The sequence below is a fragment of the Lipotes vexillifer genome, unplaced genomic scaffold (genome assembly GCF_000442215.2).
Source record: "Lipotes vexillifer unplaced genomic scaffold, Lipotes_vexillifer_v1.1 scaffold1816, whole genome shotgun sequence".
Taxonomy (NCBI): Eukaryota; Metazoa; Chordata; class Mammalia; order Artiodactyla; family Lipotidae; genus Lipotes; species Lipotes vexillifer.
The window spans coordinates 1,346,291-1,363,346 of record NW_006781315.1 but is presented as its reverse complement, the minus strand read 5'-3'; the positions used below and the strand labels follow the sequence as shown (position 1 = coordinate 1,363,346).

The window sequence follows — 17,056 nt, the reverse complement described above, 5'->3', positions numbered from 1 at the left end:
CCTTTTACCAGTTTCAGCAGTTGTGTAACTTGAACAAACTCTTTAAAGGCTAGACCAGCCCTATCCCCAGACCACCTTCAGACTACTTCCTCCATGGCCAACTTAATCATTTTTATCTTTGTCACTAGTATATAATAAATTATCTTCGGCTCTTACATTAAGAAAGTAGATTTGTTTCACACCTATTTGAATCTCCACTGCCTCCATATATTAACTATTCGAGTGTTTATTGATTATTTGTTTAATTATAATTCTCTTGTAAAACCTAATTTTGGATTTTTAATTTTTTTAAAGTTCCAGAATTTTCCAAAGACTGATTTAAATAGAGACCTTCAATTTCTGATGATTAGTTTTCCTTTATGAGCTTTAGGTGGATAGTCCTATAGGGTAGACCAAGCTTCAGTCTATCCAATTTGTAAAGGCGGAGAATATCTCTTTACTCCATATGTAGATTGCTGACTGATTCATCTGTTACATACAATATCCAAAATGAGGCTGGCCATTTCAGGTCATTGATCTCACAAAGACAAACGGTTTTTAGAAACAGCTATTATTTGCCACCGTTGTTTCTTTTATCTAAGACTAGGGCAGAAATAATGAACAGTTGTTGATCTTGTTGTGTTATTGAAAATTTCCAACTTTTTCCTAACCTTTGACCCACTGAATGATCAGCAGTTAAAAATTAAGCTGAATAAAATGAAAAGACTGAGAAGGCAAGACTCCAAAAATATTTTGGTTCTCTAGAGCAAGAGAGTACTGTAACTTAGATAATAAGTTTTGGTTAATAACGAGGAAAGCCTCAGTAAATACAGTTTCTGTCCTTCCAAATATGAAAAAAGAAGGAAGAGGAGGAAGGGGAATAGGGGGAGAGGTAAAGGAAGGGGGAAGGGAGTAGAGGAAGGGGGGGTGAGCTATCTATGATGAAGAGTTTCAGAAGAAGCTGAAAAATCGTCATCATGATGCACTGATAAGCTTAGCAAATGTTTATATTATCTTAAGTAGTCCAAAATGTATGCCTAAAGAAATGTTTTTATTTTGTTGATCCATGCATTTACCAAAATTAATTTCATGTGGAACATTTTTACTTTGTAAGAAATTTCATTAGTAATCAGTGGAACATGATTATCCCAAAATATATTTTCAAAAATTCTCTTTGAGCAATCATCCTCTTAAAAACAGGGGATAGACCAGCCTATTATTTGAAAATCTGCATTAGCAACATGTACATATACACAGCATATGCATATAACATATTAGCTTTCAACACCAAGGCCCCTGTAGAAAGCATCTGCATCTTGATTGGAGTGGAAGTCATATGGATCTCTATGTGTGACAAATCTGAACCTTACACTTTAAATTGGTTCATTTTATCATATATAAATTTCATCTTAATAGAGTTCATTAAAATAAATCAAGACCACTAACATCTCGCAAGTTAAACCTAACACACTATTAAAATGTAAAGCAAAAAATAATAATAATAATAAAATGTAAAGCAACATGTAAATACAAATCTAAGATTGGGTCCATCATCACTGGGGAGCCTCATTGGATTCTATTTGAAGTTGGGGGTCATGATGATATTAATATTTATAGATATCAAATGATGGAACAGACAGTCTTATAACACTCCATGCATATTAACTCAACCGGTGTTGTGACTATTACTATTACTTTACATTTTCTATCTGAGAAAGATGAAACTATGAGAAATTAAATTGTTTGTTCAGCATCAAACAACATCTGAGTTGTGGAGCTGAGATTCACACCTGAATAGTTTGGTTCTACCATCTATGCTTCTAAAACAGTACACTATATTACTACTCTATACTTATCATTCCCAAGTAAATTACACTTCAGAGAATTTATATTGCACTAAATAATTCTGTAATATCTAGTTAGCTTAATATTTCACAATAGAAAGGGATATTGTAGCTTGTTTTTCTCTTTTCTCATATCATGTTAGTTTTTTTAATTCAAAACTGTATAGATATTCATTTTTAATACTTTGACAGTAGGCAGTACAGTGTATATATACACATCTATGGGGAAAAGTGTTCTTATAAGGGGTTGTGGTTGTGGTTGTTGAGTTCACTATTTCGTAATACTCAGAATCTAAGCACAGTTGCATCACATTCTCCACTAACATCAATTGTCCTGTTGTTAATATGTCAAAAAGTGTGATTTTAAACAAAGGGTCATTGTATTTGCTATTAAGCTTATTTTTTATCTTGGGTTACTTTCCTTTTCAGAGAGGACTCGAAGATCAAAACTTCAATGTATTGTGATGTGCATACGCAGCAAATAATGCAATTGCCACTTTTGATTTGTGGATCCTAACTCAAAATCATGTTATATTACTAGCCACTGACTATGTAAAGTCACAAAATTGTCCTTAGATAATAAAAATTTGTTTGATGAATATTTATACTAAAACATTATAGAAGTTTGAAATACATATCTGCCTGTTAACATGTAGCAGTTCAACCAACTATAATAAATGTTTATACTTTCAGTTTTACTTTCTTATGATCTTACAATTATTGCATTGATCTAAAAGAAGAATGTACATGTTTGATAAGGGCCTTTATTTTATCAAGACTGACTGCTACTAACAGGCTATATATAATTGTTAATGCAATTGTTGGACTGTAATTAACCCCAGATATGAAAACCTCAGTTTCATTACATAGACTTTAAAATGTCATTTAACTAATAAAATCATTCTAGATCTTCAAATAATAACCAAATTATAAACAGCCTCTAGATTCATACATGATTTTATTTGTATCAAAAGTTGAGGCAAAACTGCTTATGCACATTTAAGGAATCAGAGGTCTAGGGTTTATGCCAAAACAGGGACTCTAGTGTCCAGTGCACACAATAATCAAACAGACTGAGGAGGAATGTGAGAAATCCCTAGGCAAGCAGGATCCAAGAAGACAGGGTAGCTATTATATCAAAACCCAGTCAAGCAGAAATTACTAGAATGCAGTATATTTACACATTATCTCTGGAAGAGCTAATCATGGGCACATCACTGCAAAATGTGACTCTAAGCCAAAACATTCAATGGATAACCCTGAAAATGAGCCTCTAGACAAACTAACAACTGCATAGTATGGATTGAAGAGTAGAACTGTCCATCTAGGCCTGTGCTTTTCTGTAGAAATCTAATCTACTTTTTATTCTCATTTGACACTTAAGACAGATAATGTATGAAAGATAACGTGGGTATATAATGTCATTTATGAGTGTCATTCATACCAGGATAAAGAAAGTTGCAGAGTAAATCAACTATACTCGAATAAAAATTAATTAAAAAAAAGAAAGTTAAAGGGTCATTAACCCCAAACAAGGAAGACAGACCACAAATATGAACCCATCGTAACCAGGAATATTTCTTTGGAGGCAAAGTTCTAGCCTAGACAGGAGTCGCTTGCAGAATTCTTAAGAGAGAAGAAATAATCCTCATATATCTTCAGTGAGGCCAGATGATTATAGCTGTCTGGCCGGAGGATTAGGCAGCTCTGCTAAAGGAAAAGTTGGCAATTAACTCTGCAGTGATAAGTAATAAATTAAGGACAGTTCAGCTCAAGTAGACAGATTGACAATAGCTTGGTGCAGATAAACCGGCAGAATGAAGTCAGTCATCCTTTTTTCAAGTTGGAACTCTGAGAGCCACAAAAATGAGTGATAGAATTTTATTTTTCTTTGGGGCTGAATTACATTGTATATTGTGCTAGATTTATGTGTGTATTTTTGGGTTGATGAATAAATGTCCTTACACTTCCTATCTTCCAGATCTAATCAATTGCCAAGTTTTGCAAAGTATATTTGTTTGGTGTCACTTATGTGCCTCCCTACCCCACCACGAGCCATTTGTTCCATTTCCTCTGCCAGTGTCCTTTGTAAGCATTCATTATACTTTTCTGCACTATTATTATGGCCTCTGTGCTAATTTTCCTCAGAATGACTTTATCCTTCACATTCTCATCAGAGTTATCTTCTAAATAACAGTTGATCCTCCATATCTGTGGGCTTCATCTCTGGGTTCAACTAAGGATCAAAAATATTTGAAAAAAAAGCCCAGAATGTTCCAAAAAGCAGAAGTTGAATTTGATGTGTCCTGGCAACTATTTACAAAGAATTTATATTGTATTTAAACTATTTGTATAGCATTTATACTATATCAGATATTATAAGTAATCTAGAGATGATTTAAAGTATAGGAGAGTATGTGTGTAGGTTATATGCAAATACTATGCCATTTTATATAAGGGACGAGCATCTGCTGATTTTGGTGTCCGTGGGATGTCCTGGAACTAATCCTCTGTGGATACATAAGGACAAGTGTAATTTAGATCATATTATCGTCTGTCATTAAACTCTACACTGACTCCTCATTACCTGTCTTTATCTTCTCAGTTTTCGATCATATTATATCCTGGCAAACTATCACCCAGGCAAACAGCTCCCCTTAAAGTTTCCTGAATATACCAATATACTATTAGGGGAAAAACATACACATACATATTATATATACATATTATATATAATTTGATACTTGGTTATTATGTTTTCTACTTCTGAAGAGTATTTTCTACAGGCGGCATGCACAGTACCCTGCTTTTGTCCCTGTGTTTGCTTGGGGCTCTTCAAAAGTGGCAGTATCTTTTGTCCAGAATTTGCCCCAACTGCTCAGGCGCGCAGTTATTTTTAGTCTCATACAGTTTCTTTGTATTTTCTTTGTCTAGGTGCAAACATTGCAACACTGTAGCAAAGGGTCCCAGGTCCTAGCCTGTCTCAAATCCTCCCAGGCAAAACTGATCAGTCATCTACTTGAATACCTGTAGTTTTATTCTGCCATTGTTAGAGTCATCATCTTGTCAAAGGCCTTGTTGACTGAAGACTCTGTTGCCTACAAGGCACTTTCTTGTGTTTCTTGGGCCCTTTTGTGATTGATACACAGTGCCTCTCAGAATAGAACAGCTACAAATGTTGTTTAGGTTTTTTTGTTTTTTGTTTTTGAATCTGTTTTTAAAGAGATGTAACTAAAATGGCCTCAAATTTCTTATGTACCTGAATGAAGAAAGAATTTAGTTTTTATTTTTTTTCTGCTGTGTCCCCAAAGTAGCATAGTGACTGGCTCCGTATGAACAGTCTGTAAATATTTATTTAGTAAATGAATAACCATCGGGTTTTCTAGACCCAATGAGAGCATTCTAACTCGATTGGTGGGAAATCAGAAACTGTCATCCCCTAAAGGATAGAGAAAACCAAGGAATCGTTTGCTATTTATGTCTCATTGAAAGGAATTTTCAAAATTAATAAATACTACATTTGTTCAAAATGTATATCCTAAAATATACTTTGTGTTAAGTTATATTCATTTTAACTATTTGTTTTATCATTTTGAAAAATGACATTTTAAATGCATTTGTACTGTGATTTTTCACAAAATATTTTTAATATTGTCTTTATCTCAACATTAAAAAAATTCTGTTGATTTTTTTCTTGCAGATAAAACATATCTGTACCACTGGCTGGGTGTAATGCAAGGAAGGGACAAAGATGAAATGGAAACATGCTCCTTTTTTGGTCATAATATCACTCCTCAGCTTGTCAAAAAGCCACGTGTTCCTGGCACAGCTTATTCCAGGTAAGTGCCATGTATTTGTTTCATCAAACCTTGATCCGTATTCGTTCTTTGCTTTAAATTCATTTTTTATTGTGTGTGTTGTAAATTGAATTTGTTCATTTTCTTTAGACCTTGTAAGTCTATGTGGTTTCTTAAGTATGTGTGCTGATAAATTTCAGGGATTAAATATTATTCTTGAATGCAGAGCATTTTATTAATTCCCTAGAGAAACTGAGAAAATTCAGAAAAAATTCACCATTACTGAAACATGTAAGAAGTTACTATATTAAGTGCAAGAATAATTGTAATAGGAAAAGATGGGTAACACAAAAAGAAGAGCAAAGTCATAATGCATGTTAGTACCATGGAAAAGGAACTTCAAAAAAAGTAAAATATTTAAAACTGAAATTCCTTTGGAGTAGGGACATGCTAATTCACAGGCTGAACAAGGTCAGAATAAAAATGCAACATGCTGCTCTGTTGCTGCCATGGTTACTGTTGTGTCTGGTGATGTTAGAAATCTGGTTCCTTGACGTCATAATTTCATTAATGGTGCTGTACAAAGCTTTACTTAAAGTCTTTTATAGGAAATTGACTAAATCCCATGTTATGGTAGAGGAAAATAGAAAAATATGTTGATACACTAATCACAATGTAATTTCAACTCTCCTCTTAGTTAAAACTATGGGAAAATTGTAGTTAACTTTAATATATTTAATATATCGTCATAATTTAGCCAAGTTATTCATAAAAGAGTGGTATTTGGTGTTTTGTTAAACCAAAATGTGAAGCTTGATTTTTATTTGTTTATTTTATTGTTGTATTTATTTTAATATTCAGCAACTGTTTGTAACTTATGTGTATCCACACACAAATCAGGATTTTCAAATAATCTTGGGGCTTGAATTTTTTCCTCTGTTGGGTTGACATTTTATTTAGAAGATAAGGGAGTTGTGAACAAAAAGTATGTTTAGATCTGTTAAAAACATTTCCATAGGGTGGTAGTATATAGAAAATTTAAAGTCTGTTGTAACAGAGTTAATTTAGCTGCTTTGTACTATATTAGGTTAACACTCTGAAATTACTACAAGTTTTTAATTTTAACTTGTTCCTACATTCTATTCTCTTACCACTACTCTGGTGACTATTTATTAAAATGAATGAATGAACCCAATATCAAAAAATGACAATATGAAAAAATGTTAAGCATTTTTGATTATATGAAAAATGCAAATATAAGTACAAAGTAGTTCATTGTCTTTCAGATCATCAGGATAAAGAGGTTATATGAAAGTGTTTTGGAAACTGTGACTACAGTTTTAGATATAGATATAGTTTTGGGGGTTTAGGAGTAATTGTCCTTAAACTGTCTTGCCAGCTCATAACTGCTCCAGGTCAACAAATTCAGTCCATGATCTAGTTCTTGAGCAGGTAATCAAATCTCAAAATGGTCAAGTGTGGTTTGAATCATCTTTACTTATCTAGATATATGGAAGAAGGAATGTGTGCATACAGTGTGTGGTAGGGATGTAAGGTTTATCTGTGGAATACAAAGTTACCTTTTCATTCAAGAAGATACTGTATAATTTCAGAGAAGACATATCAACTTGAACATTTGGTTCCAAAATTTGTCAAAACTCTGCAATTGCTATCTTACATGCAAGCATTTTAAGACTAAAGAGAGCTTAAAATACATGAATTTATTGCTTAATGCAGTATGTAGATCAGGTACATAGGTGATCAATTGGTTATCAGTTAGCAAAAATATGTCATACAGATTAGTAACTTGGGTCCCGTTTTGAGGCAACACCTTGAAAAGAAATAAGGGTACCCAAAAATGGGATTTATAAAGCTAAATGCCTTTCCTGTTCAGGGCCAGAGAGTTCAAGAATTATTTCAAAGCAATTTACCTGTCAAAAGAAATATGCTGTTAGCTTTTCAAAAGGAACATCTGTGGAGTGGAAGTCATTTTCATAACTGCCTTGCATCCAGCAGCATTGGTTTCAGGCTAAGGAGCTTAGAAAACCTGCTAAAAGGAGTCATCAGCCTCAGAATCTCTTCTCCTTCACATTAATCTCAGAATGAAGTGAGATCCTGATTCTTTCTGTTGTTGCTGTTCCAGCTTTATTATGTTCAGTAGAGGCCCTTGACCTGGACTGAGTTTAGCATAGCTCAGAAGATCAAAGACAGGAAGATCAAATATTAGCGACTTTTTCAAAAACATAGTTTCTCATTCAGCTGATTTACTTCCATTCTTTCCCTTGAGGAAAGAATATCCTCCTTCATCAGAAATTTATTTCAGAAGTCAGATAATTAAAAAAATTAATGTACCATGTTTCTAAAAAACTAAGGAGCAATATATGGTCTATAGAACATGGTGAGTTATTAGTAGAGCATCTACCAGAACAAGATGCCTCAGGGTACCAAATAGGGAGCAATGAAGATAACCATTGTAATGTAGATTATTTTATTACCACAATAATAAAGAGGTTTTCAGTCAAACTGTGATGTGGTTACTTGGTGTAATTAAATATTAAAACAATGCTTGAATTGATGGATTACCCACTTCCTTTGTTTATTTTCTATTTTGTTCCCCTGTATAATACATTTTAAAAACTGTTGTTATGTTTTACAATATTGTATGTGAAGTGGTTGGTATATGAGGGAGATGGCTAGAAATTACTTGTACATTTTAAATGAAGAAATACTCTTGTTGGTGCAAAGTAGATCCTTTTTAAGAGAAAAGGAATAATTAAGAAGTGAATTCTAGGAATGATTGAGCCTCTCCAACCATGTGAGTTGTTGCCTTCCTTGCATATACAGCTCATTAAAGGCTCTGTAGTAAAACCACTGTTAGATGCTCATCTTGTCAATTTTCCTCATCTCTTATTCACATATAAAGTACTCTTAAACCAGCTGTGGTTATCTTTGAGGCATGCTGTATCTGGGCTAGGCCACATCTTTATCTAATCTGCTACAAAGAAATCTGACAGTTGCCTATCTTTCCATTTTAAACATCTACCTCTGATTGCAACAGATGTCAGAAAGACAATAAAAGATAAATGTTAAAGGATATGTTTTAAAAGTATACATTTCACACATAGTGGATTGAATTGAAAATTTGAAGAACATCGATGGTAAAAAACAATGTTGAATTCTAGCTGTATATTGTAAGATTTTAAATGGCAATATGTGGGGAGGGGGAAGCATACAAGGTTGCATTTCTGTTTGAATAAATCCAACAGCCCCCTTTTAAGTTAAACGTAATTTATTTTTCCCTCCCCCTTCTCTGAATGTGCAGCAGCGCTGTCCTTCATTAAGCTGACAGGGTTATTTCCTTTGCCCTGCCTCATGTCAACAAGCCTTGAGTGTGAAATTGTCTGAAATGACTTACTGCTTACCCTCCCCACCCATCCCACCACTTCAGTACCTTGCTGCTTTATCCAAAGGAAGGTAATTGCAAGGAGCTAAGTGTTATCTGTGTTTGAATCATCATCCACAGATAAGCTGTACATTTTAACAAAAGTATTCTTTATGTAAAATTCTAGAAATAATAGGAAGTATCTACATACAATCCTCATATATTCCTAATCTTTGTGATTTATTTTTTACATGCCTAACAGATTTTGAATAGATTTGAGGAATTATTTCAAATTTTTAAGATCTGCTATCCAAAAAAAAAAGGAAATTTCTGAAATTGAAATGTGATAGAATCTTTAAACATCTCTTTCATATTTGCCAAATTTATTTAACCAATAATATTGCATACATGCATTCTACAAAGGGTTTTATCCACAGAAATGTTTTTTCAATAGTTGTGATTAGTTGCTGTAAGCACAGTAGCCATGAGCAGTGATAAGAAAAATGCATATCACTTAGAAACTATAGTGTTGCTTGTTCACAGGCAGTTTGCTTTTTTAAAAATTGCACTGACTATTCAGACATTTATCAATTAATTTAAAACATTTACAAGGTTACTTGTCTCTTCTATTAGAATATAATATTTAGGTTTAAAAGTACTTTCAAATGTTATTTAACTCTTCCAATTATGCATTGATAGAGTTTTTACTATTAAAAATATGATTTGATTATAAATGCTACTTAATAAATCTGTATGACTAGAGAAGTGCTTCTCAACATGTCTTCGTGATTTTTTTTTCAGAAACACTTTGAATGTTTATTAAAAATAAAGTTTCCAAGGGCCCATGATAGAATCTCTGAAACAGAAAGCCTGGTTTTGGAGCCCAGGAACCTGCAGTTTTACAAATATCCCAAATTAATGTAATACCCAGAAAATTTAAGAACTACAGCTTTTGACAAAAGTTTAGGTTGATATAAGAAATAGTTGAATACATTCAAAACTACATAGTATATAGGAAAGATTTCCTTTAGAAAGAGGTGAAAGTATTTGAAGACATTTATATATTGCAGGGATTTGGGGAGCAGATTTAAGGCTACTGCTGTTTTATTTTGCCTTGTTTTTACTTACATTTCTTGCTATTTTTGTCTCATAATAATATTTACAGTTTCAAAAATATAATTTTGAAAGGCAATAGCTCAAGAAAAAAGCCACTCAACAAATGAATAGATCAGTGAAAATTAACCTGTATAATTAAAAATGACTTTATAGGATTCTTAGTTTTCCCTAATGGGTACAATTTTTCCTAAACTTTGTCCAAGTCTTAATAAAGTATTAACTCAGACATTAAGTGGCTGGGAATTTATATCCAAATTAGAATAATGTATCAATTATGCAAATTTTATGAATAAAAAGACTAAGAATCAGGGTTGCATTATGACTAATGGGTACTTCTGCCTTTCTGGGTTTTTTGCTATGAGATAATATAAAGCATTATATTTTAAAATTGTGTTAGCATCAACATGAATATAATCTTTGGCTATAAATGTTTATTTTCTTCTTTTGATTTTAAAACGAACTAAAGTATTTTCATGGGCCCCAACTGTATTGTTAGCTGACACTATATCATTGTGTCTAGTAGGTAAGTCAGTTCTGTTAAGGACCATGAGAAGACAAAGTATTAATTCATGACTTATGCCTAAATATGATATCTAGAAACAATATTCACTACAAATGAATTACAATAAAAATTTAGTTTTATACATTTCTATAAGCATTATAGAAAGCTAGAAGAAAATCATACAATAAAAGAAACCAGATATTTTCTGAATGTTACTTTTTGGAATTTAATTTTTACAAAAATATTAAAGAACCCACACGTACCAAGAAAAGAAGAAAGGAAGGAAGGAAGGGAAAGAAAGACTACTCAGGAAACATCAAGATTATCAGAAGGTCTTAGTGGAGAAAAGGTGGCTTTTGGTTCAAAAGGGCTATATTTGAACCATATCTCTTCTATATCTTAGTTGTGTTACTTTGGTCAATAACCCTATGTCAGGTTACTCCTCAGAAAGAGTGTCAGAATTACCTTGGGTAATTTGTATCTGAATTATAGATACAACGATCAAAGAATTTGGGCCACTGAGAGGATTTTCTGTATGGAGTTGCTCTTACTAACATTGATAATAATCTCATTATTATTTATAAATGAGTGTCACTGGCCTAGTCTGTGCTATATGGTTGTAGTGGGACAGTAGCTAATTACAAGTGCCACCGAGGGAAAACAGACATGTCCTGTAAGTACGGATGAGGTTCCGTACAGCAACAACTTGAGGAGTACATGGAAGTCTTCATGGAGCAGGTGAACAAGAAGGTAAGAGTCCATTGGAAAGTTAGCATTTATTAAGCACCTACTATGGGCTAGATACTTGAGTTTTAGGAGTTCTCTCTGGTTGAAAAGGAGTGAGTAGGAAAGAAAATCTCAGGCTTGTGCCAAGAGACACAGCTATGATGACTGTGAGAACCCTTGTTTGGCTTGGTGGAAAGGAAAATTGCATATTAAGGGATGTTTGGAGATGAGTCCAGAGAGTAATTTGAAGTTCAAATCTTGAGGAGTCTTGTATACTAAGCTCAGCAGCTTTAAATGTAAACTGGTCAAAAAGGAGCCAATGAGAGAGTTAAAGGTGGGACGTAGCCTAGTAAGATTTTTTTTAACTGTAATTTAGTGGAAATGTGGTGCATCAAATTGTTTCTTTTTTATTTATTCAACAAATATTTATTTGACATCTAATACTGCACGGTACTGTTGTAAGGTTGGAGGAGATGGTGGAAATGAAGATAGTCTTAGTATCTTCTTCCTTTCTCTTTCTCTGTGGAGGAAAAATAATAAAAATCAGTTACACACCTAATTTTCTAATTGTAAATTATCATAAATTATCATTATGATAGAAGAGAAGAAAACACTGTTGGAGATTTGCAAAAGTATTATGAATACCTAAAAATGTAAGTAGTACATAGAAATTATTCATGGAATGTTTCTTGATAAATGAATAAATTAACAAGAGGAAGAGGTTGCTAAAAAATACAGCAGATGCCTCCCTATCCATGGGACAACAGAGATAGGAAAGAGATAGGTTTGAAAAAAATGTGTAGCATATAGAGTCAGAAAAACTGGATGATGATGGGAAGTGGAGGGAGAATGAGAGCAAGCATCAAGAATGATCCCAAGATTCATTGTTGGAGGGTAGGCCATGGTGACATCATTAATGAAATTAGGAAGGCACAGCGTGCTACACTGTGATTTGATTTTATGTATTTATCGTTTGATGATTTACAATATATAATTTTTTTACAAGATCAAGTAGAAAAAATATTTGGGTAATAGTATACTTCCATTTGGTTTTAGAGCCAATATTTGCTGTATGTGGTTTGCTGGATTTAAATACAGAATGAATTTATAATGTGATTTAAAGTCACCATTCATATATATATTCATATATATGTGTTATTTGCTAGTATCTCTTGTATGGATATTAATGCCATTCCAACTTTCTGGACAATTAACCAAGTTAAACTTAGTGTTCATAAGATCAGTAATACAATCAAATTACGGAGTAAATCATTGTTAAAATATCTAGTACACATGATTTAGTCTCTCAGTGTAATTGTGTTTCTCAGGCTTTTCCCTCATATTCCTTCACGGACACAAACACATTTTTAAAATTCTTAGATTACCTGTCATTTGACATCGTGATGTGATCTTTGTTTACTTTTTGTTTATATTGCATGCTGTGGGTGTTAAATAGGATTGGAAACCTTATCTATAGAAGTGTCGTCTCTAAAAAGAAGAAATGCTTAAAGAAAAAAAATAAAATGCATTCCTTACTTTCTAGAGAACATCACTCAGTTACAGATGAGATGTTAATTAAGAGAGGAATTGCCAGCTGTACTCAATTCCATGGCTCTTCATTAGCCTTGGTCTACTAGTGTAAGACTTCATCTAATTGTTTAAGTAGATGGAAGCAAACTAACAGTCCCCGTTAGCTGCAAGACACTCAATGGAGAAGCTCATCTTTGTAATCTAGCTGTAGAGCCCAGGACTATTCTGCTTTGATGATATGGCCTTTGTGATGAACCTGGCTTGAAAAACCCCATGTGCCCCATGCTTCACTTAATTAAGCTATCAGAATGCATTGCAGCCAACAGAGTGCCTCATATGGACTAGTCTAAGTAATTTTTGCTCCTCTATTGCCTGGTTAATAGAAAGAGGCTCTGTTCTAGATTATGACTGATAGAGGCTATATGGTACAGCTGTTGTAATTTTGCCTGAGGGTAGAGAAAACCTTTTGTAAAAAATTCTCTATTTGCCAGAGATACTGTCATTAATTCATTCAACTATTTTCCCTAGATTGCCTAGTGAGCATTCATTTATTCTTTCTCTTTACTTGCAGCTTTCCTATGTCGACACGCTTGTGTCCTTTGTTGTATGAACATACCCAGCCTCTGCCATGTTTTCACATGGGAGAATTGCTTTGAAAATGATTTCTTTTGTTGATTGAATAGTAAATAAAATGGATATGTTGGACTACTGAAAAGAACATATAAATAATTCAACACAAAAAGTTGAATGCATGTGGGCCTTGAAAGTATAAAACACTGACATTCTTCCTAAAAAATAATCCACACTGCAAATTTTGAAAGACATGACATTTTATGATATGACATATTTTAACTATATATATACATACATATATAAGAAATAAATGTCACAATATACATATATGTGTTTGCATGTATATATACATATATAATATTTGTATTTTGGTACATATATTTAAACACAGGTGTACATATAAAGCAGTATTTGTGTTTATTCTGAATTATTCATATAGGTCTGGTTAATGCATACAGACTGCTGTAGAGGTTAAAAAATAATTTTTATCCTCTTAAAAGTAATATAAAATTTATCATGACCTGACATTTTTTCCATCTATGTTAATAGTCGTTCTTTAAATTCCTAAGGTGCAGGTGTGAGGTTTCTATACCAATGACTGAATTAGTTGTATATGAAAATAATTCTATAGAAACAATTTCTCATTTTTCTATCTAAATGGTCTTTAATGTTTCACTTAATATAGGTTCATAGCTTGACATGCAATTCAATCAGAGTCATAAGCATGGCATAACTGTTACAATAAGCTGGGGGTAGGGGCCCTACAACCTATGTTGTTGTTTTTGTTCATGACGTGTCATTACTCACTGGCTCATAGATTTTTCTTATAACTTTGTGACTCTAATCACTTATCTCTTCCACTGCACATACTTTTTCTTTTCTTGGATTTTTATTTTCTAATATGGTGAGAAAATTGTGGTTTTTAGGTAGTTTCAGAAGAGTAAGTGTTACTTCTCTTTAACAATTTATAGCTGATTTCATGTTCTTTAAATAAACTGAAGTTCACCAAATATAAGGTGACAGTGGTATCTCTATTATGTATCTCAAAGAAAAAATATAACTACCAATTAAGCCATGACACAATGTCTTAAGGATAGTTCTGTGTGATGCATTAATCAGACCAACCTCTTAATGCTTTGAAGTTTCTTTCATCCCTTCTGAAGGAGTAGCCAATTTCTCTTGCCTTTGGTTTGGTGGTGACAAACAATCCTTTTGAAATATCTCAGGAAGCAGACGCTTTGTGGTACCTAAGCATGTCTTCCTTCCTTTATTAAGTAGCTTAATTTTTGTTTCACAAAAAAACATAGTTTTGTGGCCATTTTTCCAACAATAAATACTTCCTCAACAATGTGAAATCTACGCCTGAATTTTTGTTTCTAAGCCTCAAATAACAATAACGTTTACTACCAATGTTCAATTGTAGAGGAATTGTGGAAGACGTGTTAAATTATAGTTAAACTCAACTTGTGTATCCCCCATAATGCACATAACTTAACTGGAATGACAGCAATGTGAGCAGTTACGACCAAGGATTCACATCACAGTCAATGACAATCATATCAAAATTGCTGTCTGGCTCATAGCTATTGTAAGATGCCATCAACTATAAAAATTTAGAACCAAAATATGAAAAAAATTACTTCGAACCAATGAAATATGATATATGGAGGGAAACTGAGCCTGACATAGTCCTCATGTTTCTCAAAGCTATTTTATGTAAAGGTACAAATATTTGCTGGTTCCCAGGTCTTCTTAATAGATTCTTATTTTAAAGCCACAAGCTTGGCAAACGTAAAGGAAAACAATTGTATAATAAGAATACAAGCGTGATTAAAATTTATCCATTCAGAGGCTCATTTTCTTTTCTTCCAGATGTAGTGTCTTTCTCAGGTTTAGAAATCTATTCATCAGAAAACTAAGCCTATTCACTTAGGATCTTACTACTGTCATGAGAGTTAAAATTCCTAAGCAATATATGCATAGTGCTGAAATTAATGTAACATGTCTTAATTAACATGGCTGTGTAATTTTTTCACAGAAGTTCTTAGGTAGAAAAAAAAATAACTTTAGTTGATACTGTGCTCTTTTCCCACAAGTTTGTGAGGTTCTAAGTAATGTCAATTGAATAATAAGAAAAGCTTTATAATACTTTACTTTCAAAAGTATACTAGAACTTAATTATTTACAGAGGAGTAGTTGCTAAGTATTCATCAGTTAAATAGTGGATATAATTTAAAAATTGGCTAATATTGATTAGAAGGTAATGTTACTCTTTAATCAATCTGTAATTAACTCATATTTAATTATATTCACTTAATCAATTTGCCGATGGAATAAAATTTATTTTATTGAATCCTATGTTTAGCATCACCACCAAAGAACATTTTTGGTAAACCTAACTTTAGCTTTGTAAGAAAATGCCAAACTGTCCATGTACCATTTTGCCTTCCCCCCAGCAATGAATGAGAGTTTGGTGTTGCTCCATTTCCCTGTCAGCATTTGTAGTTGTCCATGTCCTGGATTTTAGCCACTCTAATAGGTGTGTTGTGGTAACTGATCGTTACTTTAATTTTCTGTTCAGTATTAATATCTGATGTTGGGCCTGTTTTCATATGCCTATTTGCCATGATTTTTTGTTTGTTTGTTTGTTTTTAGTGAGGTGTCTGTTCAGATCATTTGTCCACTTTGTAATCAAGTTGTTTGTTTTCTTACTGTTGAGTTTTAAGAGTGCTTTTTATATTTTGGATAAGAGTCTGTTATCAGATGTGTCTTTTACAAATGTTTTCTCCCAGTCCGTGGCTTATCTAGTTATTCTCCTAGCACTGTCTTTTACAGAGCAGAAGTTTTTAATTTTAATAAAGTCCAACTTATCATTTTTTTCCTTTATGGATCATGCTTTTGATGTTGTATCTAAAAACCCATTGCCAAACCGAAAGTCACGTAGATCTTCTTGTAAGAACTTTTAAATATGTGACATTACCCTGCTTTACATAAGATAGTGTATTTTAAATATATAGTCCCCTTGTAATATTTTCAGTGTAAAGAAATGATATTGCAGAGAATATCTTCTGTAGCATTGATATATGAAATCAGAATCATATGTGAAAATGGTAATATTAATGTTATTTTTGTCAAGATAACCATAAAATTTAATTTACACATTAATTGGAAATGATTGTCTTATCACAAAATAATTTTTTGGCATTTTAAAATATTAAATGCAGCTGAAGACAGGACAAACAAAATTAAGTTTGAAAAGAAAGACCAGAGACAATTTATGTGAAAAGGAAAGACTTGTTTAAGAAACTAGTAGTTGTAGTGGAGACAGGGGGGCAAATTCAGAAGTGTTATTTGGGTAGAGCAAGTTCATGTGGGTCAAGTGTTTATTAATGTGCTCCGGATGCACAGGAAGCAGTTCCACACACTCTGGGAAGGTCTGGAAATTGGTTTTTAATCATTACAAGGTAGATGGTTTATTCAAGTTTCAACCACAAGGTTTAACATTAATCTTTCTCTCAGTTCACTTCCTAACTATCTGTATCATGCTGCTTCTTTCAAGATGAGCTGCCCTTTTTTTCCTATTTCATTTTTGTAAGCTTTTATCAAG

The 17,056-nt window shown here is 32.9% G+C and overlaps 1 protein-coding gene across 2 annotated transcripts in view; it reads left to right on the top strand.

The window, feature by feature from the left end:
• The first annotated feature begins 5,523 nt into the window (after positions 1-5,523).
• Positions 5,524-17,056, top strand: part of ROBO1 (roundabout guidance receptor 1) — a 952,567-nt gene continuing 941,034 nt past the window's right edge. Inside the window, exon 1 of one of the 2 annotated variants that reach the window (XM_007454543.1) lies at positions 5,524-5,662. In XM_007454543.1, the coding sequence (XP_007454605.1) occupies positions 5,575-5,662 (88 nt within the window). In that variant the 5' untranslated portion in view covers positions 5,524-5,574. The remainder of the gene's footprint in view (positions 5,663-17,056) is intronic. The other variant, XM_007454544.1, reaches the window with a different exon arrangement.